Below are 21,633 nucleotides of genomic sequence, written 5' to 3'. Positions count from 1 at the left end.
GCCAGAGAAAAAGAGATCAAGCCATAGATGTAGGTGTTTTACAGTCCGTATCTGATTGGTCAGATTGGAAAGCTTTCTTGGCAAGCAACGCAGACGGTCTATTTAAGATAAACAGAATAACAGAGTGCAGCAACATATTTAAGACCTGTGGATAGTTGTTGTTTGCTTCATGGCAATGTAATAGCTTGTCCATGCCATGTTCATGGAATTCTGTGAAAAATAATTTATCTTGCCACTAAAATGAGAGTCTGCACTATAGATTAAAGTGGAATTGCTAATTCAAGTCAAATAGTGTATGGCATAACACATATCAGTTAGGTATACATATAGAAAAATAAATCCTTCAGGATCCTTTTCTTATAATGCATGATGATAAAATGTTCCCCGTGGGCAGTCAGGTCTGACATTCTTTGAATTATTGTAAATGCATGCAGTTCTTCTATGGGGTATTGGAAAGCGTGTGATATTGCTTATAAAATTCCGGATAAACTGTATTGCAGTCATCCTCAATAGGCGAACCGCGGTCCAGAAACGGACCTTGGCTTCCTTCCATTCGGACCGCCAGACATAGCCTAATAAACCATTTAAAACCTTTTACTATTTTGGTTGTTTAAATTGAGCCGCTCGTGTTCACAGCGTTGAATCACATCACATGCGGTCTCAGGAACATTTATGTCATTTATTTTTTGCCTCTATATCCTCTAATATCTTTATTTAGCGCCAAACACGCTTCATTTTAACCCTTTCCGCTCCGTGCACTGCTTCTCTCCCGCCAAAGACATCTCATAATCGAATTGATTATTAGACAACAAGCATCAAATATTAATTTCAAGACATGGAAAGGCTAATTTAGTTTTTGTTTTCTGTCTATTATTTTAATTGTTACATTACATTTGCTGTTTGCATGTTGTCAGTAGTTTTTTTTATTTACAAATATTAATTGTGGCGGGGAAGGCAGGATGAGAGCCGTGAGGCGGGGCCAGTGACCTAAGTGATAGCTGGAATCAGCTGGGCACACACCGGTCACGCATATCTCACGGAGGAGATCGGAAGCTTAAGAGAACGAGCGGCAGGACTGTTGACGAGAGAGGACCAGGCCCGGACATGTGTTAAGTTTGTATTTATGTTCTTGTGGCCTGCATTTTCTACCGTTAGGTGGCTGCCGGCATTTTACTTCCGTGTTATTGTTGGTTTATTTTGATTAAAGATTGTAGTACGTTCGCCAGTTCCCGCCTCCTTCCTTCCCTTTTGTGGATCTTTATTACAATAATTATCAGACTTCTATTAAGAGGGCATTCCCCTAAATCCACAGAGCCTCTACAAATATTAAAATATAAAATAAATGGCTTGATAAAAACATATTTTATTCAGTATATCCAACTGGGCTTAACTGATAAAATATTTATTTATTCTTAAAAAACATATTGTCCGGACCTCCGTTTGCAAGAAAATATAAAGGCCGGACCTCTTGAAACTTAAATTGAATACCCCTGATGGACTGGCCATCTGCCGACTGTGTTTCCCTGTTTCGACCCGAGATATCTGGGATAAGCTCCAGCACAGTAGATAGAAAAGGGGTACAAATGATGAACAGACACGTGGTATAGATTAATGAATGAATGGATGTATGACAAACAGTTTGTATAGTAGCAACAAAATCTCACAACATATTTTGCAAGGTGGTTTATTCGTATGAATTTATGCAATCTCATTTGTACGTTTTAGTAGGATTTGCTTTTGTGCCAGTGACAGTGAGTATAGAGGAGCAACTTAAAGTGAAGAAGTGAATCTTAAGGTGAAACTGAATTTCGAATGAGGAAAATAGTGGTCTTGGCTTGTGTTTTTCGTTGCGATTTGATTGAATGTATAAAAACAGCTGTTGCATATTTAAATGAAGCTGGCAGCAGACTCACAGTTGAAGGGGAGGAGTTAACAGATGCTCCGCCTAAGCTGTCTAGCCTATGTCATCTGAGATGGATAGTTCAGATTTTAACTGAGATTTCGAAGGCATATGAATTTGAAACAGAAAATGACTGACACTGATAAGCTATTTGCAATAAACACATTTTTGAATCTTTTCAAACATTCTCTATGTCAGGCCTGGAAGACCTATATTTTCATACAGCCGTGTGACCACAATGATATTTGAAAGTAATTTGCTATTGCGATTACACAATATTGATATTATTTGTACATCCCTAGTACATACTGTAGATGATATTGCACTTCACTTGTTAGTGTACAAGATCATTAAATGGATAGTTCACCAAAAATGGAAATGGGAATTTTTTTATCATTTTCTTACCCTCGTGTGATTCCAAACCTGTATGACTTTCTTCTGCACAACACAAAAGAAGATCATTTGAAGAATGTTGGAAACCAAACAACATTGACTTCCATTGTATGGACACAAAGCAGACATTTCTAAAAAAATCTTCTTTTGGGTTCTGCAGAAAAAAAGAAAGCCATGCAGGCTTTGAATGACATATTCTGCTATGCACGGCAGAATTTTCATTTTTGCCTGAATTATTCTTTTATTATTCTCTCACAAGAATGACATCAGAGTTGATAATTTCTTTTTATTTTATGTCTAGACCGTCCACCTGCTCCAGTGAATGTGTCAGTCATGCACCTGAGAGCTGATTCAGCAACGGTATCCTGGGAAGTTCCTGAGGGTGACATCATCATTGGCTTTTCCATCTCACAACAGGTAAATCGCTTTAAAAAAAATGTTTATTAGTTTGACAACTGCAGTTATTGTTTTATTATAAAGAGCCGTCAACTTTTATCTTAAACTCTTACAATTATCTAAAACTAACATTCAAAGTTGTTTAATATAATAGGTTGACTTTATTTTTGATAATTATTCGAAATAATTTCATAAGTAAAACTTATGAGATACTACACAATAACATTACTAAAGAATGCATGGTCATAGTGTGCATTAGTGGGTTTGAATGCAACATATGGCTGTTTTCATCTTACCTTCATTTAAAATTGTTGTAGTTATACTGTATATTGCAGTTGACCGAGTAAGATTCATACAAATGTAGACTCTATCAGATCTTTAATGAAAGCATAGAATTGTTTACTAAAATTACTTTGAAGCTATTTATTTATGACTTATCTCATCTCACATTCCAACAATTACAAATGTATCTGTCAATTCTGTGATGAAATTGGTTGTCTGAACTTCTTTAATGGTTTGTGTGGGTGACGTTCACGGATTGAGGCATTATTTATTTAGCCAAGAACTTCCATCAGACACCCCCACACCTACAGTAGGCTGCCTCACAGCCCAAGGGCAGAAAAAAAATGCTTTGCATCAATTTGTAGACTTTAAAGAGCAACAGAGCTAAATAAGTTAAATGCAACGCTATCCAGAATATACGTAAAAAAGATAACCTTTTGTAGCACACTCGCAAATTAAGGAACAAAACTGTAGGTTTGATATCTATGTTTTTTTCCAGAGAATGGACGGCAAAATGCAGAGGTTTATCAGAGAGGTCAACACCACCAGTAGATCCTGCGTGCTGTGGGACCTGGAGGAAGAGACAGATTACATCATCCAGGTGCAGTCCATCGGTCTATACGGCGAGAGTCAAGCCAGTATACGCAACCACTTCAGAACCCTCAAGAAAACCGAGCGCTATCCATCAAACAGCTCAAACCAAGGTAACAACACGATGGTGAATCATTCTTTTCAGTCTATTCGTTCCGGACAAGCAATCCATCATTGCTTGACATTTCGCTTGCACGTGAAATGCACTTGTTCATCCTGCCACAAAGCAATGACCGTTTCAGTCCTCAGTGATTTCTACCATTGTTTTGAGAGTTCTCTTTCCTACAACTGAATTAATTATTGATGAGCTCTTCACGCATGAGTCAGTTTCCTTGTTACTGCTTCTCCGGTCAACTTCAATTTCTAATCAGCTCACGGTGTCTCTGGGGAAGATGCTGTATATCGGTGCAGGGCCAACTGATGGGCCCTAATGGCAGTCTAACCGAGTGGATTATTAAAACCCTTTTCAATGTTTGAGATGTTTCAAAATGAATGTTTTCTGAGAGATTTGCTCTGCTGTGTAGTGTATGAAATCCCGCAGCACACTGAGAACCCTTTAAATGGAAAATGATCAGAGAAGCTATTTTTGCCACTGCCTTGTTAAAAACAAAACGAAACATTTTGCCATATGCGCACCGTCGCAGACTGAGAGCTCGACATTGATCATCAGATCATTTAAAGATACACGTAGATCAGAACTATGCTGAATATGCCATTTATGTTTTCTGCAATTAACTAAAATAAGATATTCAAAGGACTAGCAATAAATCATGTGATTTGATTTGAACGAATTGCTTTTTACTTTGGCTTGTACTGGAAGTGCATTTACCTTCATAGGAATTCAACTCTTTCAGAAAACTGAATCATAGTTACATTCATAGTTTTCTAAACATGAAATGCATAAGAAATAGTTTGTAGAACTAGATTGTAGAAAAAGATTCAGCTAACTGCAGAAACCGGTTCATTTACATCCAGTGTATGAATTGAAGCTGCATCCAATGGTGAGGTTGCGAATTGCAACCAATAGCTCACTCCACCCCTTCCTTTCGAAGCACAACGGTGGCTGACGCAGGACTAAAATGTCATCACGTTTTTGCTTCTATATAGAAATAGCTCATTCTAAGATAACAAAAGAACATAGATCTTAGACATAGTTCTGTATATATTATTTCATGTCTGTCAATAGAAAAAAGACATCCCCTTAAAATCAGTATTAAATTAAAGAATCAAATGAACCCGTTTTGTTAATGACTCATTCAGACCTAAACTGGGTAACTGTCACAGGTGCGAAAAAGGACTCAGATGCAGGTGATAAAGGTAACTAAGGGTTTATTCAAACGTTGGTGAATAATCCAGAACACAGGGAGACAGGGTACTCTTATACCAACAACATAAAACTAAATAATAATCCAGAGAGGCCGAGTGTGCGGCAAGTCCATCTGGTAGCAGGGGTAGCCGAATGGGAGAGAAACATCCAAACTGGCTTCAGCGAAACTAGTAGAGCGCCACGGCACGGCAGCCCGTAATCCACTTGGGTGAACAAGCAAAGAAGACAACGCCACAACCAGTGAGGGAACACAGCGGTATAAATATGAGACCATTAATGGGAAACAGGTGTGAGTAATGATAACAATATTTGGCTAGAACAGCGACCAGGCGGAAGGGGAGTAGGGAATTTGAAAAGTAAATGATTAAACACAATATATAAATGAGAAATAAGAAAAACTACAGAAAAGAGTGAAACAAACTAAACAGTAACATGATTCACTAAAACAATGCAAACTTGGCGTGTTTTAACATCCTTTGTGAGACTTAAAAACCTTGATTCTCATTCATTATAGTTTCATGGAAAACAACGTCCTTTACTATTCTTTAGATGATCTATTTTTGCTATACGGGTTTGATGCAACACAAGGTTTTAGTATTTTTTTGGTTGCCTCATCTTAGCTTCCAGCTGCTGATGCTGTGCGTCCAAATTCTAAATCCGTCCAACAACAAACAAGAAAACACTGTCACTTGAATCTTTTGGTTAGAAAAGCCACAGTGAGGTATGAAAAGATTCTTCACAATAAAGGGAGGTACTGTCAACTCCCACTCAGTTTCCAAGCTCATCTTTAAAAATAAGATATTTTCCAGCATACACAGGGCTGTCCGAAAAGAATACTTCTGTCTTATCATTTTACAGTGACTGAAATTCACCCCACACTTGAAGTCCTTAAAATTTCAAATTTTCCTCATGTATTCAGGATAGATAGTAGATAGTTACTTTAGACTAAAGCCCAGTGATTTTATTGGGGTGTCCAACAACGTATGAAAACTGTATGACATGTACTACAGTACCAAAAACAAATTCTATAGACTATATTTCACTCTTTAAGAGGATTGAAGTATCTGTGTTTGGACAGTCATCCAAAGAAAATCTGTATTACAACTACAGTAAGTACTTAAATCACCATCCAATGATTAACTTCACCTTTAAGGGCATTCCAATCAGTTTAGGTCAATACGGAGAAAACATCTTCAGTACATCTCTCTGGTCTCTGACTTATGTTGAAGACTGTGAGAAATTAAGAAATTATATATGGCAAGGAGTATTTGTAATTTAAACTCTTAAAATGCTGTGTTGTTTAAACCCCAGAATTTTCTAGGTTAATTCAAACCAGCGGTTGGGTTTGTCCATAAAAATTTGGAGTGTACTTAAACACAATTTTATTCCTCTCAAACTCTCAACCTGCTTTAAGTGCCTGCGTAATCTTCTGTCAGATGTGCCAAGTCATAGAGTAATGTGTCTTGTTTTTTACTCCAGACAGTTTTACCTAGGGTTTTAGTTTTTATTTTAGGCCCAATACCTCTTCATAGGTTGTCGGACTGAGATGAAGAAGATTCCCATTGGACTCAATTACCGTGATGCTTCAAACGACTTCTGTAGACATGTTACCGACTCAACATCAAAGACTTGAAAACAAAATCAAAAAGAAACAAACCTGTGCATTCTGATGAGGAAAGACCCATCACAACTAGAGTACATTGCAGACATACTCGCATAGTAATTGTTGACATGCATCTTGGTTTCTGAATGTATTGTTGGCATGTATGTGCCTCTACAGTGTTTCTTAATGGGAAGGTTGACGTGATGTTTACTGCATACATGTCCAACAGTGTTTTTGGACTCATACAGTACAGCAAGCGGAACAAATGAGCAGATGTCTAGTAAAAAAACAAGTCAATCGATGAGGCATAATGTTGTCTGGCACATATAAGCTCTCTTTTTAAAGGCTTTTAAAAGCTCCCCAGTTGGGCTTTTGGAATATAAGCATTGAAATGAACAGCACGGCATCTCACTCGAGCCTGTTATCTCCGTGGAGAAATATAACCAGGATGCGTCAAACCTGTTTCACCATGTGGATGAGAGAAATAGTTGATTCTATTCACTTGTTTTCCACAGATGAGCATGAACCAGCACATGCGTGGTTGTAAATATTCATCGGGCTGATGAGTGGAGCGTTTTGACTGCAATCCCGCGCGGCCGAACTGGGGAAGATTGTGATCTCAATGCTGTGCGACTGTAATTGGAATTTACTCTGATAGGGTGCCCCCCTCCAATCCTTTATCAATTTATGACAGCAGGTGTCTCAGTGCCAGCATTGCGTTCATGCTGAAAGGAATATCAATTGGGAAGAGTGGTGTTCTGGAACAACGCCACGCAGGTAAAAGATATTTGGAGGAGGAAATGAGCCAGCAGTCAATCCTTTTAGCACTGGATTAAGGATGAAGAGAGATGGCCGGTTAGGGCAGCACTTCCTCCATGTTGTGGCTGGATGGAGGTGCTGATTTGAATGCTGGGTATTAAACCAGCTTTGGGCAACATATGGCCAATTTGGAAACAAAATGAAACGTGCTATACATTTATTTCTTTGAGGTTGTGGTGAGGAAGGCGGGACGAGAGCCGTGACGCGGGGCCGGTGGCGTGAGTGATAAGTGCAATCAGCTGTGCGCGCACCGGTCCCGCATCTCATCACGGAGGAGATTGGGAGCTTAAATGGATGTTCGGCAGGACTGTTGACGAGAGAGGACCGGGCCCGGAAATGTGTTTAGTTTATGTATGTTTTATGGCCGACAGTCTACCGTGAGGTGGCTGTCGGCAACTTCCGTGTTTATTGTTTGTTTAATTAAAGTTTTATTATTTGAATGTTCGCCGGTTCCCGCCTCCTTCCTTCCCTTCTTACGAACTTTATTACAGAGGTCATGCTTAAAAATGTTTTTAAATCCTTTGCATTACCGTTTTGCAAAAGCTGCAACCCATAACATTTGCCTCTTTATCGCCAAATGAAACATAAAATTGCACATGATTTATTTTTACGTGTGTTAAGAAGCAACTAACATTTCCAGTGAAATCAAACCGACAGCTAAAATTAAAATCATTATAAGCTACCGTTGTGACAACACAATCTCACTGGAAAAGCATAACTAGTTTACAAGGTGGCTAAATATGGCTGATTTGTAAATCGCATTCGTACATTTTATGTATGATGTTATGTTTTAGGCCGGGGTAAGGGGTGGGGCATCAGTATTGCTTTTTTCCAAGTAATCATCCATTTTGGACGATTCACAATATTAGAGTTTATACGAATTAGACACCCAGGAAAATAGTTACGACTTCCCCTGAGAACAGGTTGGTTGTGGTTGTGGGTAAGATAACACTGATTGCTTACTGTATGTGTTTGCTCAAGAACTGATTATTTTGGATTGCAGAAGGTTGATCCGCCCCAAAACTGTAAATGGATCTGTTAGTTTGAGAGTGAACAGCCCACAATTACAATACAGTATACACAAATGTTGGGATATTTTTGATCAATGGACAAACCCAACCATTGGCTTTAAAAAACCCTGCAAACGGTTAATATTTGACCAAACTGTAAGTTAAAACAACCAAGCATACTGTAGGTTAATTCATAACCCAACGTTTAGGTCTGTCCATTTTTGACTCAATGCTGGGTTGAAAATAACACAACATTTTCAATGTGATAAACCAATGATGTGATTTTGGGGCGAGACCATCTTTCAGTCAACTAGTGGACTGTTTGAGAACATTAATTCGCTATTTTGTTTGGTATCACAAATGGCACAGAAATTATTTTACAAACGTAAAAACAATTACATTCTAATACACCAACCTAAAAGAGTAACTCCACCCAAAAATAAAAATCATGATTTTCTGAAACACACAAGATGCTCTTTAATCTGTAGAAGACACAACATGATGTTAGGCAGAAGTTTAGTCACTGACGACTTTTTACTTTTTAATTACTTTTATTGCATATTTATATGATGAGTTGCTTGTTGTGTTTTTCAACAATTTAAATTTTTAGGTAAAAAATCTTCTTAGTACTGTATATGCCATGTTGCCACTTGTTTCATTGAATGATTCAATGAATAAAAACTGTGGCTGTGCTCCATGTTACATTTTATCCTCTATTGTACCCGATGCATCTATGAGTGGGTTTGATTCAAGGGGTTTGGGCTTCCATCTGCAGCAAATTACCTCACCCACATGAAAATGTGCAAGTGACTTTTTAAATGACGACAGGGGTTATCAAAGTTTACAAGTTTATAAAGAAAATGAACAGAGCCTGTACTGGGTATGACTTTTATACAACCACATACCAATTGATGATCCATTTCTTTTTCCATAGATGACCCAACAGTGCAAGGCCTGGATAAAGCTAGACACCTACAGACAGGCGAGATGATCATCATTGTGGTTGTGCTTCTCATGTGGGCAGGTGAGAAGCTGTTGTCACATCTAAGAAAATGTGCTGAATCTTTCAATGAACACAAGATAGTTGTGGAACACCGATCTGCCTGTTTGTGCAAACAGAGAAACTGTGAAATCTCACGAAATTAACTCATCAATTACTACCATTGAGAGACTGAGCGAGCGCGATAGAGTGAGAGAGCAAATTAGAGTTAGAGCGAATCTTAATTTGTCATGGATCTGTTAATGGTTATACATTTTTCACCTGAGTGATTTTAAAACCACTTGAGGTAAGCAGTTCATAAAAATCCACTTCACAGGCCAGCTCTGGAATGCATGAAAAACCATAATTTGCATTAAAGTGATCAAATATGAAAACTGAGACCCATGTATGGGAATAGAAAGCGCGTCTTTTCTTATGTAAGGCACTTAACCAGCCGCCTCCCTGTCACAAATTGTTTCATGCACTCAATTGCATCTGCCACTCCAGCAAACAGGGAATATCTCTGCACAGCTTGAGTACTGAAAAAAATCTCTCTGCATCTCCCGATCCAGAAGATACTGAACATGTCGACATGAAGAGCAGGGGCAGCCCCATGCACACCCTCATAACTCAACATTTTAAGTGGCTTTTTACACAAAGTAATACATTACATATTTTAATGTGTGAAACGTTAAGAATCAGTTAGTATGTTCATTACATGCAGTTCATTAAGGTTTGTAATATAGAAGTCTCATTAATCCATGTATACAGGACGACATGAATAACCCATCATTTATACTGCATGTGTGTGCGGCGCGTTACGGCTCCGATCCTGCCACCGTACCTGATCGCGGCTACTCAGTCACTTAAGTCAATGCTTTTGTTTATACCAGCCGCACAGCAGCACGTTACCGAAGCGTCCCAGAGGCGGCTCTCTGTGCCGCCTCGCTAAAGATACGCACCTTTTATTGACGGACACTGCATTATTTTGTGGTAAAATATTGTTTAACTATAATGATATATAATAATGTTTTTTGTTTTACGTGTAGCAAAATGTCTTGGTTACGGATGTAACCTCAGTTCCCTGATGGAGGGAACAAGTCGTTGTGTCGAGACAGACAGAATGGGGTTTCACTTGAGAACCTATCATCTCCGATTGTACTTTTAAAAGGCCAATTAACTTGACTAATGGGCCGGCACGCCAGTTCATTCACCTTTTTGGGCTGAGGAACCTGAGAGGCTTGCTCGGTTGCTGCAGTGGCATGATGGACACGTCTTGTTCCCTCCATCAGGGAACTGAGGTTACATCCAACCAAGAGGTTCCCGTTCTGTCGGTCTCTCAACGTTGTGTCGAGATCAGTAGCGGTTTTAGGCACGGGCGAACCGGGCAGTCGTCCGGGGCGTCACTTTTTCATGTCACATGGGGGGCGGCACCGGCACGAGCAGTAAAAAAAAACTCTGGGCCGCCGCAAAGCGGATTTCTATGATCTATCATTCATTCATTGTGTGGGGAATCGTCAAATTGGCGCCCCTGCATGCTGAGAAGGTGCCGTGTGTGTGAAGGGGAAAGGGGAGGGGCGCACGCAGGGGATAGTTCCACCTCTGGATGTTTAAACCGAACGCGAATGTAGCGTTAAGCGCGAGTATTTTACATGTTAAGTCAATTCAAAGACGCGATGACCTACTTGCGGTGCGATCCGCGCGAATGAGGCGATTGAGCGTTCGCGCGAGTGGAAAAATCTGAACTTTGGCGAAAATTTGCGCTGCCAATCAGGAGCTTGCTCTAGTTGAGCCGTGATTATTTACATTTACATTTAGTCATTTAGCAGACGCGCTTTTATCCAAAGTGACAATAAGCGATACCCTATATCATACAAAGAACAATAGCTTATACAAAGTTAGTTTCAACAAAAGCTAGACCACAACCTGTTGAGAGAAGAGTGTTAGTGTACGTTTTATTTTTTTTATTTGTCTGTCAGGTATTCGCCGAAGATGTGCGCTATTGGGAAGAAATTATTATGATTTAGCGAGCTGCAGAAGCCCCTCCCATGACGCAAATTCAATTAGTGGGCTAAAGTCAGTCACACACCACCTCGACTTTCTTCCAAATAACGCACATTTTATCCATAATGCAATAAATACAGGTCATAGTTCCTGCACATTTTTGTTTTTCTGAATTGTGTGAAATGGCTAATAAAAAATATCAAAGGTGGTCTCGCCCGGGGTGCAATTCAATGTAGAACCGCCACTGGTCGAGACTGACAGAATGGGGTTCCTATGCAAAACGCCATGGCGCTGAGCCACACCACCACATACGGTGGAGCCACATTGACTGGCCACAAGTGACCGTCACCGTGAATCGTACACTCCAGTGGTGTAGTAAGGCATCAGTTTGCATGAGTCACAACCAGTGGGGAGATCTCATGGGAGTAGTAGTGCGGGGCCCCAACCAGGGGTGCACAGAAAGCAGTGGAGTCCACTGAGCGGAGGTCACAGGTTCACCGACAGGGAAACCAAGAGTGAGGAGACGTCAGACGGGACTACCCAAGGAGGGGAAGTCACTACATGTGGAGCACTACCTCAGGTATAGGGGTTTGCCTCGTGAGGGAAACTCACCTTTACTGGGCTTGGAATACTGCCCACTCCGCCCGGCTCGTAAACCAGAGAAGTACTTCACCCAGTGGGGGAACTGCGTGTAGCGTCTGGTCGGACCAAAGGCCAACACTGGGGTCGTAAAATGTAAATGGCCGAGCTATCACCTATCTGGACTGACCAGGGGACATTCCGACACTCTCCCTGAGCTTCAAAGGCATTCTCGTGGGGGGGTCCAGAATGCGTCCTAAGGTGACAAAAGCCATGTGGCACCAGGAACAGAGAGAGATTCAAAGTCTACCAAAGAATGTCTCTTTCTCCCCTCTTGCCACCTTAGAAAGGCTTAAAGTGTAAATAATTGTTTCTACCGTTTATGTTTGTTCCCATGATATGCTAGCCTAACCATAATATCAAAGGCATAGGTGTTACACCGTAACTAGGCTCATAATTGTGTTCTTGTACAAATTATGGGTCAATGTTCTAATAACCCTATCATGTTTCATACATAAAGGTTCCCCTTTTCCTTCTTTAGATGATGGTGTATAGCACAGTAATGTATTGTTTACCATACTCGTTTTATTTTCATCTAAGAATATTACAGCGCCAAAACTTCCAGGTGACCATAAATGCAAATGAGCTGTTGAGCCGGACAAAGGAACATTTCCCGCTCAAAAATCAGCTCACTACATTGGATCGCCCACTCGGGAGGGGCGTGACGCCCTCAGGGTTAAAACATCTGTGCACGGAAGAAAATGCGCTCGTTGCTGTTCGTTGCAATATCTCGAGACCTGTCTCCTCCCTGGAGACAGCCCTTTTCCGGCAGTTTGCTTCGGCTAAGTTCGTACTTCCTTCGGCAGCCAATCCGCGAACCCAACGGACTCACCGCTCGCTTTAAACGCATCAGGACTTCCATCAGCGCAGACCAGAACATGTCCCAGCACATCTAAAAGCCAATGCAAGTATCTGGTCTATTTATAAATAGCTGCGCATAAGTTTTACCCCTTTCAATAAGGAGATTGTCCTTGATGGTTTATGCAGATGTGAATTGCTGATGTAATACTGCCACTCCTACCTTGTCTATTACTTTCATTCTTTACTGCTTTTACGTTCCATGTGTGTTTGTCTAATTGTTCATCATTGTTTAGTTAGTTGGTTTATTTCCCCTTTGTCTCGTAGTCAATAAAATCCCAAAAGTACACCTGAATTGAATCTGTTATTTGCTCATATAACTCGAAGTCAATGAAATAAGATCTTAAACGTTATTTAAGCTGTATATTGTATTACTATTTTAGTAATACAAACTGTACGAACATAGGAAATATTATTTTATCCTGATCAGAAATTTAATGTTTCTTAAACGTTTGTAAAGCAGTAATCCTCTATTGAGAAGTCAGTTGGAAGTCTACAACTTTAGTTTGCAGGACAACAGGTCAGATAACTTAAAGCAATTCTATAAAGGTTACTTGTACTTAATTAAACAATTCCCCTATCGGGAAATTGATATTTGTTGTTAACGACAAGCAAATTATATTCATAAACTAATGAATATTCAATCCATTTGAGTTAATTATTCCCCAAAACTCATAGTCGCTACATGCGAAAGCTAGAATTAGCACACTGACTCACCTGAGGGGAGAAGGCACTTCGCAGGCGTAAGCCCAGCCGGCCGCCGGTCTTACTGCAAGACACGGGCCGACACTAGCTGTAAGCGAAGGTTGTAGAACCTTGCAAAGGTGTTGGGCGTTGCCCATGGGAAGTTGCACACAATCCGCTGCACTGCGTCGTAGAATCCAGTAGTAAAGAGAGATAATTCGCTCAGCCTTAAAGCTTTGCAAGTTACGAAGAACAAAAAGGTGAAAGAATGGGCACGCCAAAACCTCCCTTTTATTCCCATATGTACAGGGCGGGTGCCGTCCCATTCCCCATGAACATTGGCCTTTTAAAAGTAAAACCCCCAAAATGAAGAAAAAATGTGTGCGGTGTAAATGAGGGGTAAGTTGAACTGGCATTAACTAAAAAGGGAATAGATCCCAGCGTTAGACAAAATGTGGGGTGTAAATGTTAACATTAAGCGTTATGAATTTTCAAGTTGGGATTCTGTAAGAATCTGTTAGTATTTTGTACATCCGAAAGCAATTATCTGTTTTAAATTGCTTCCTATTAGATATTATGCAATACATGCCATGTCTTAAAAGTTGTATTCAGTTCTCTACACTAAGTAATTGGCGACAGATTCAAGCGGAATTAGTTTGACAAGACTAATTTTATTAGACTGTACTCAATTCTATTATGTTTTGTTCTATTATGAGTGGAGTTCAAATTTTAATTTAATGTCACGAAAACCAATTTCCAATTATGTGGAATAAGAGTCTACAATGAAGTGTAGCCAGCCAAGTAATTTTTGATTGAATGTATACATTTAATTACAAAACCCGCTATAAACACTTTACTTTTGACTTCCTTAATTATAAAAACTATGCCAACTCCATTTCAGAGACAAGAAAAAATGCTTGTGCACGTTGACCATAAGTCCTAGTTGCTGAAAATCCAATGGGCGTAATTGAAAAAAGGACGGATATGTATTGATCCATAGTTCATTTTCTTACATGCATAGGCTGTTGTTGACAAGAAAAATGTTGCATTCATAGAAAGTGCTATGTCTATGGAAGCCTAATCCTGCGTAAATTTAAAATTAATAAATACAAAAACAAATGTAAAAAAGCTCAAATAAATAAACAAATAAATACAGAAATACATTTTAAAATGTATATATATATAAAATCTTTTCTACATTTTTGTATTTCTTTTATGCATTTATGCTAATATATATATATATATATATATATATTTCAAAATATTTACATTTTCACATTTATTTATTTTCACATAAATCTTTATACATTTATTTATTTATACATTTCTGTGTCCATTTATGGTAATGAGGGGGCGTGTCTTGCTTCAGACATGGCAGTAGATCACAGAGTGGTGCTGTAGGCCACAGGTAAGCTTTTAGGCCATAGTAACATCTTGTGCTTTGACAAAATGACATGCAAGAGATGAGTAGGATCACATGAATCAATAATATGATATATTACAGTAATATGCTGTAGTTTACTACAGGGGCGATTTTAGGGTCAGAGCTTTAGGGGTGCTGAGCACCCAATGAGCCCCACTGCCACCACCCACCCTCTTTTCACACAAAAACAAAAAATGTGTCTATTGAAAAATAACTTAATCATTTTAACATTGATTCAACTAACGCCAAAATCCAGATTTTCTTTGACACCTTTTTTTGGGACCTTTTTTACGCTAACACATACAAACAAGGTTTGAGACCTTTTCAGGACACCAGTTTAATTGTGAGAGTTCACACAGACAGCCCCCTGTAACAAACACAAAATCTTCTTCACACAGCTTTTCCTGACCCTTAACTCCATATTCCTCCTTATGTATCAACAGTCATCAGATTGGTTAGATTAGATCTTTATTGACATTGAACAAAGTAACAGGTTTTTGGACAACAAAATGTAATTCATCTTCTGTAAATTATTTACAAATGACCATCTCTAACATATCTGGTCGCACGCCAGTCTGAACTTTCATAAACCAATATAAGTCATCAATAAATTAAATAAATTTAAAAAAAGAAGGTAAAACCAAAAAGTCCAAAATATCCAGATAATTTACAGAGGTCTTGTAAATACTTAGAAAGTAAAGATATAAAAAAAGAAATAGAGGTAAATCTTTAAAGTACTTCCCCTGAATCCCCATTTGGCTCTACTTTGGGAGAGTTAATCTATGTCGCCGCACTTTGAGGCTGGCAAACCTGTCAATGACCCTTTGGGGTTAAAGCAACTCCTTCTCAATAGACATCACAGCTATAGGTGCTGGAGTCTGCTTTGGCCTGTGGTCCTCCTGAGCCATGTATGGAGCCGATGCAAGGCACAAAAAAAATTTTGTGAAGGGAACACGAATCTGAACTGTACCAGCCTCAGTCTTGCGCTTCAGTAAGAATCACTTCCACTGACACTCTGGTCCAAACGCCAGGGCGATCATGTTTCCATGACGACTGACCAGAAAAGACGCACGTGACGTCATGTTTACATGACTCCAGACTGTTAAAATGAGTATCAAATGAACGATAAACTTTAAAAACAGAGGCACAGGTCTGCAGTTTAGTTGTTTTTGTTTCACGCTCTAGCAGTTAATGCGTCTTGCGGAAGAACATAATAACCGGCGCAACTTCTCTCCTTTTATGACTATGGACGAGTCACCCCATATCCTGTGCTACTCCACACCGGCGGCGACCCGCTGGACTAAAATAGTCCGAAAATAAACACTTAGTATAGGTGTACCTAGGTGATTCAGGATACTGACTCCAGTAGTCACCGATATGGTTTCGCAATCGGAATAGTGTGATACAGCTTTGGAGCAACTTGATTCACAACACTACATGACGCGTTCTCACTCCGCGTGTGTTTTGCGCTGGATGACACTCGCGCTGAGCGATGCAGCTACAGAGGAAAAGTAGAAGAAGAGAAGAGGAAGACACCTTAACACATACATTTTAAACAAAAAACTACGGAGTATGTTTTGGACATTATTTAACCTTGTAAAAGACGAATTGTTTTAGAATAACAACATTTCTTACTCCAAGTTTTAGGGGTGCTGAGCTTCTTATTAGGGGTGCTGAAGCCCCCCAAAAAAGGCGCTAGCTACGCCCATGGTTTACTATAGTATTGACTATAGTAGGATTTAAAATCCCTTAAGGAAATCAACCATGGTTTTATCATAGTGTAAGTGTAGAAAAATGTTTTTTTGGCAGATTTGTATGACCATAGTTCCACTACAAAAACCATGGTTAAATAAATGTGAAAATAAACAAATGTGAAAATGTAAAAATTTGGGAAAAAAATATATATATATGCATAAATGCATGAAAGAAATACAAAAATATATAATATAATATAAGTTTAAATATCAAATTGTTCTTTACTTTGTTATTTTTAGAAAATTGATATCTGTCTTTATTTCTTAATGGAGTGTTTGTTTTTTTGGCAGGATTGTGCTTAAATAATGTCAGGTGTGCGTTTAATTTCACGACTTAAAATGTGTATCTTCATTCAGAATTCACAATGTTTTAAACTAGCTACTTGAGCTTTTATGATTTATTCAGAGTCTTACAAGTTGGATGTTTAAGTAACAGAGTTCACCATGTCTTCTGTGTGTCTGCAGCTGTAATTGCACTGTTTTGCCGGCAGTATGACATTATAAAGGACAATGATTCCAGCAACAGTAAAGAGAAGGTAAAGCCGTCCTCAGAGAGAAGCACACCAGAACACCACAGTGGAGGGCTGCTCCGGAGCAAGGTGGGACATCTTTGAATCTGACCACCTGACACAAGCGTCCACTATATAAAACATCATTTCATAAAGCGTAGTTCACCCTATTTGTCTTGTAAATTTGTGGCCTTTTTTGTCATTTAAAAAAATGTATTTAAAAAAATACATGTAAAATAGGCCTACATGTAAAATTACATAATCTTTACATAATACGTTGAAAAACTGTAACAAAAAATCTTCTAAAAACATGAAGTTAAGTAGTAGTGCTAGCAACGCTAAGGTCATGGGATTGATCCCAGGGGATTGCACATAGATTGCACATAGTCATTAACAAATGTATAATACAATGCAATGTGAGACACTTTGGATAAATGTAAGTAAATTATGACATAATCTTTATTTATGGATGAACTGTCATCTCCTTCATCATCATTAACAAAGTCACAGAGAGTTTTGTATCAAGGAACTTTATAAATTCATAAATGAAATCTGTTTATTAGATGAATTACAATGCAAATTGTCTCCTGTCTCTTATATATTTCACTATTTTTAAGCTAATTTCAAACCTGTCAGTCGTTTGTCTCATGGTACCTGCCATCTAGGAGAAGACCAGAAAGGACTTTATGATAAACACAGTCTGTCAGTCTGTTAAAGCGGTTTTATCACACTTGTGCATTTCATACTTTTCTCATCTGAAAAGCTTGTATGTATTCTGTTGAACCTTTGTTCTGTGATCATCGGACTGCCGTGGAGTGTCCAAAATATGCATAGCACTTAATATTGAACCCAAAAATTCATTTTACCGTAGTAAAGTGCAGTGGATCAAACATCAGTGCAACTGACCTACTTCTAAAATAGATCTTGGCTTAAAAAACTACTGCTTGCCTTTGATCCTTCTTCCCCTGATCCTCATTTTCACCCACTGCACAGCTGTAACCCTTAACTTGGCTCTTTCCCCATGAGAAATGCACACCAATAAAATAGATGCTCCACATTTAACTTTTTTCCACTATGACCATTAGTGCTGTAACACATCGTAGACCGGGACTTTTAAACGCATGATAAAATCAACACGTGCCCTGGGATGATGTCGCCTCTCTGCATGGCAACCCTAATGGCTTTAATTTCCAGTATTTGAAACACAGTTCCAGCATATTGCACTGCTAGATGACAATTATGTACAGTATGTCTTTTCTATCTGAGAACGGCCATATATACGATACACTCTAGCTGAGGAAACATCCATCCATGCAGCCATCCTTTCCAAGACTTCTGCACAAAATAATGACTGCGGTTGTTGTGGGTCCCTCGGAGGAGAATCATGTTGTGTTTATCTTGTCTGTTGCAGTTCCACCAGTCTGTGCCATCCATCAACATCATCGAGGTGTGATGGGAGTATTGTAGACGTCAGTCACGCCCTCCATAGCACCTACAGTATCGGGATGAAAGTATATCGCTCATATTCTCCATCAACTATCCACATGGAACGGCACGCCGGCTGTACTGTTGTCGGTTGCCCCTGACGCTAACACTCAGCCCACCCATATGCCGACATGTACATGTATATTAAAGCAATGTACTCCCGTGGAGAGGTGGGGGTGTAAACACATACAGTAATGTACAATAAGACTGTATGTCTAATGCATAGATGATGACAATACAATAGAAGGGGAAATCCTCAAATTTAGTGAGCTTGACTTAGGCTTGTCATAATACACCGGTATTGGCAATGATAACCGTGATATTAAAATTATGATTATGAATATCGAAAATAAAGTTTGAAAGCCAAAAAGACAGAAAAGGACAATTCCAGCATTATGGATTTGACATTTTCAGTCAAAGCCCAATAAATGGAAAAGGGATGGCTCCTTATAGAACATAAAATAGTTACTATAGTTTAATTCCCATTTTTTAGGAATATGGACGGTTATGGATGTGACAATTCACTTATTAGACTATAAAGAATTTTTTTATCTTTCGATTGACATTTGCATGGAATTGCTTAAAAGGTTAATTACAGCGACGCCAAAGAAGAACCATTTTGGTTCCACAAAGAATCTTTCAGTCAAAGGTTCTTTAAACAACCATATTTTTCTTACTTTTTATATAGTCTGAAGAACCCTTTTGCCACAAATAACCTTTTGTGAAACAGAAAGGTTCTTCAGATGGTAAAGGTTCTTTATGGAACCAAAAAGTTCTTATTTGGCATCAAAGAACGTTTCAAAGCACCTTTATTTTAAGAGTGTACCCAAGTACAATATAAACAAAGAAAAGAGGTATCTGGGCAATATCCTTCATTTACATAATAATCCTATTAAAATATTGTCGTATTATTGTTACAAGAATCTTTTGACCATGATGACTGGGTAGTGAAGATCTGATATTGTGGCAGCCCTAGCTTGACTAAGTGTTTCCTCTTGTATTGTAGAGACTAGTAGAAGGAAAGTGTATTTTTGATATGCCACTGGCAAACTATCTCATGGTTTCTACTTTTTAATAATGTTTTGTGTTTTGTTTGAGCATGCACATCTCACGGTCCAGTCGCTGCAACATGTGTGCAGAGGCGCCATTAGATTCGGCTTGTGGTGTTTTTTGATCAGACGTGAAAAAATGAAAAAGTTCAGAAATTTTAATTCTGTTGTCATTTACTGGTTAAGACGAGGTAAAGGAGATCAGGTTATTTTTTCACTAAAACCGATCACGGAATGACCGGCAAGCCGCAGATACTTTCTCTGACATTGTTGGGTGATTTATTGAGCGTTCAAGTGAGTCATGATGTACTGCCATTGTATTCAATCCACTCAGCCGGATATTGAAATTATTTCTGGGGGCAGTAAATTATACAGCTTTGGAACAACATGAGGGGGAATAAATGATGATGAAACATTGTCATATTTAGGTGAGCTATTACTGTACTCTGGTGAATGGGATGAAAGATAAGACTAATGCAAAGTTTTGTCATTTCTACTTGCACTTATCATCACTTCACATTCTTAAATACAACTAACAGTGTTTGCATATTCTAAATACATCCAGCAATATTTGTTTATTTATCTTGTTAATCCAAGAGATGACCTACTAGTATAAATACATGATTAAAGCTGTTGAAAGTATTAGATTTTGATAAAAAGAGTGTTCATGAAGCCTGCTGTTTAGGAGCAAAAATGTAGACATTAGGTTTGTATACATGTGTTCATAGCCCATACTTTTTCCCTACAGTAGTATATTCTAATACCTAAATTCTGCCAGACTAAATATTGTACATAATTGCGGTTAATCTCACTATGTACATTTGACTTCATAAGAAAGGGGAAATTCATTGTTTGCTATTAAGAATATGCCATGAAACATGCCGTAGGATCATGAGTAAAGCATGCATGGTTGTTAGCAATTCTGAACTCATATTTTACAATTGATGCTCTCAGTTTCAATTTGGGCGAGGGACACAAACATGGAACCTGCTTTGGTTTCTTCTATTTCTCCCTATCATCAATTTTAATAAAGGCATTGATGGAACTTGATGAAAGCTTGTGGTTTTCTTTCCTTTTAGCACAGAAGAGTTTATACACTTTCAGTAATATGACAGATGATAGATGTATTTAACAAAAACTGAAATGATTTTTGTTTCAGCATAGAGAAGTGGTAATGACGGGGAACCTTATTTAATGGTGCATTTGAACCAGCAAGCAAATGACATTAACCATTTTCAAAATAAGGTGATTACTCAGACATTTTTTAAATATGCTGTGAAAATAATCCATACTCGATTTAATATTTGACTTTCAAATTATTTATTGGCCTGTTGCAAATTTCCTCATTTTCACCCTCACTTTGTGTCAAACCCCATTACTTTTCTTTAGGAAGACAAAAGTCACCCTACTAATTGTAGTCTTTCGAAAAAGATGTAATAAATGGTGACTGGGTCTGTAAATTCAAAACATTTTGGAAGAACTCACGTTGGTTTGTTTAAAAATATAATTTTTTTAATTCCCAATACTTTTAAAAATTGAATGTTAATCCTCAATAACCTGGCTAATTCTATTTTCCTATTAACAGTATTATAAGAGTATACAGCATGACTGAGACTGCTGACTCACTGTGGCTAAACTAACATATGCATAAGTGAAAATGATCCAAACAGACGTCTATGCTAAATGAATCAGCACCCAGACACGCGCAGCAGGTCACCAACACATGACTCAAGAAAATAACTAATGAAACCGTAGACAGCAGCACAGTGAGCTTCAAGAATAAGTTACAATATCACATGCATTTAATCAATTATTGTTGAAAATTGAAGAGGTAGTTTATTTTATCAGAGTATACAGAATGTATTTCTAAACTGTAGCAGAAAACATTTTTCTTCTTTTAGTTAGTTAATGTCAATGACACAATGAGT

At 38.5% G+C, this 21,633-nt stretch overlaps 1 protein-coding gene across 1 annotated transcript in view; it reads left to right on the top strand.

The window, feature by feature from the left end:
* The window catches only part of fndc4a (fibronectin type III domain containing 4a), a 36,731-nt gene extending 15,977 nt beyond the window's left edge, over positions 1-20,754 (top strand). Inside the window, exons 2-6 of the mRNA XM_079473997.1 lie at positions 2,595-2,710; positions 3,471-3,675; positions 9,256-9,345; positions 17,128-17,261; positions 18,583-20,754. Of these exons, the coding sequence (XP_079330123.1) occupies positions 2,595-2,710; positions 3,471-3,675; positions 9,256-9,345; positions 17,128-17,261; positions 18,583-18,624 (587 nt within the window). The 3' untranslated portion in view covers positions 18,625-20,754. The remainder of the gene's footprint in view (positions 1-2,594; positions 2,711-3,470; positions 3,676-9,255; positions 9,346-17,127; positions 17,262-18,582) is intronic.
* Positions 20,755-21,633: the final 879 nt, after the last annotated feature.

This window comes from Barbatula barbatula (assembly GCF_947034865.1).
Source record: "Barbatula barbatula genome assembly, chromosome: 15".
Classification (NCBI taxonomy): domain Eukaryota; kingdom Metazoa; phylum Chordata; class Actinopteri; order Cypriniformes; family Nemacheilidae; genus Barbatula; species Barbatula barbatula.
The sequence above is the reverse complement of the archived record's forward strand: the minus strand, read 5'-3'. Positions and strand labels throughout refer to the sequence as shown.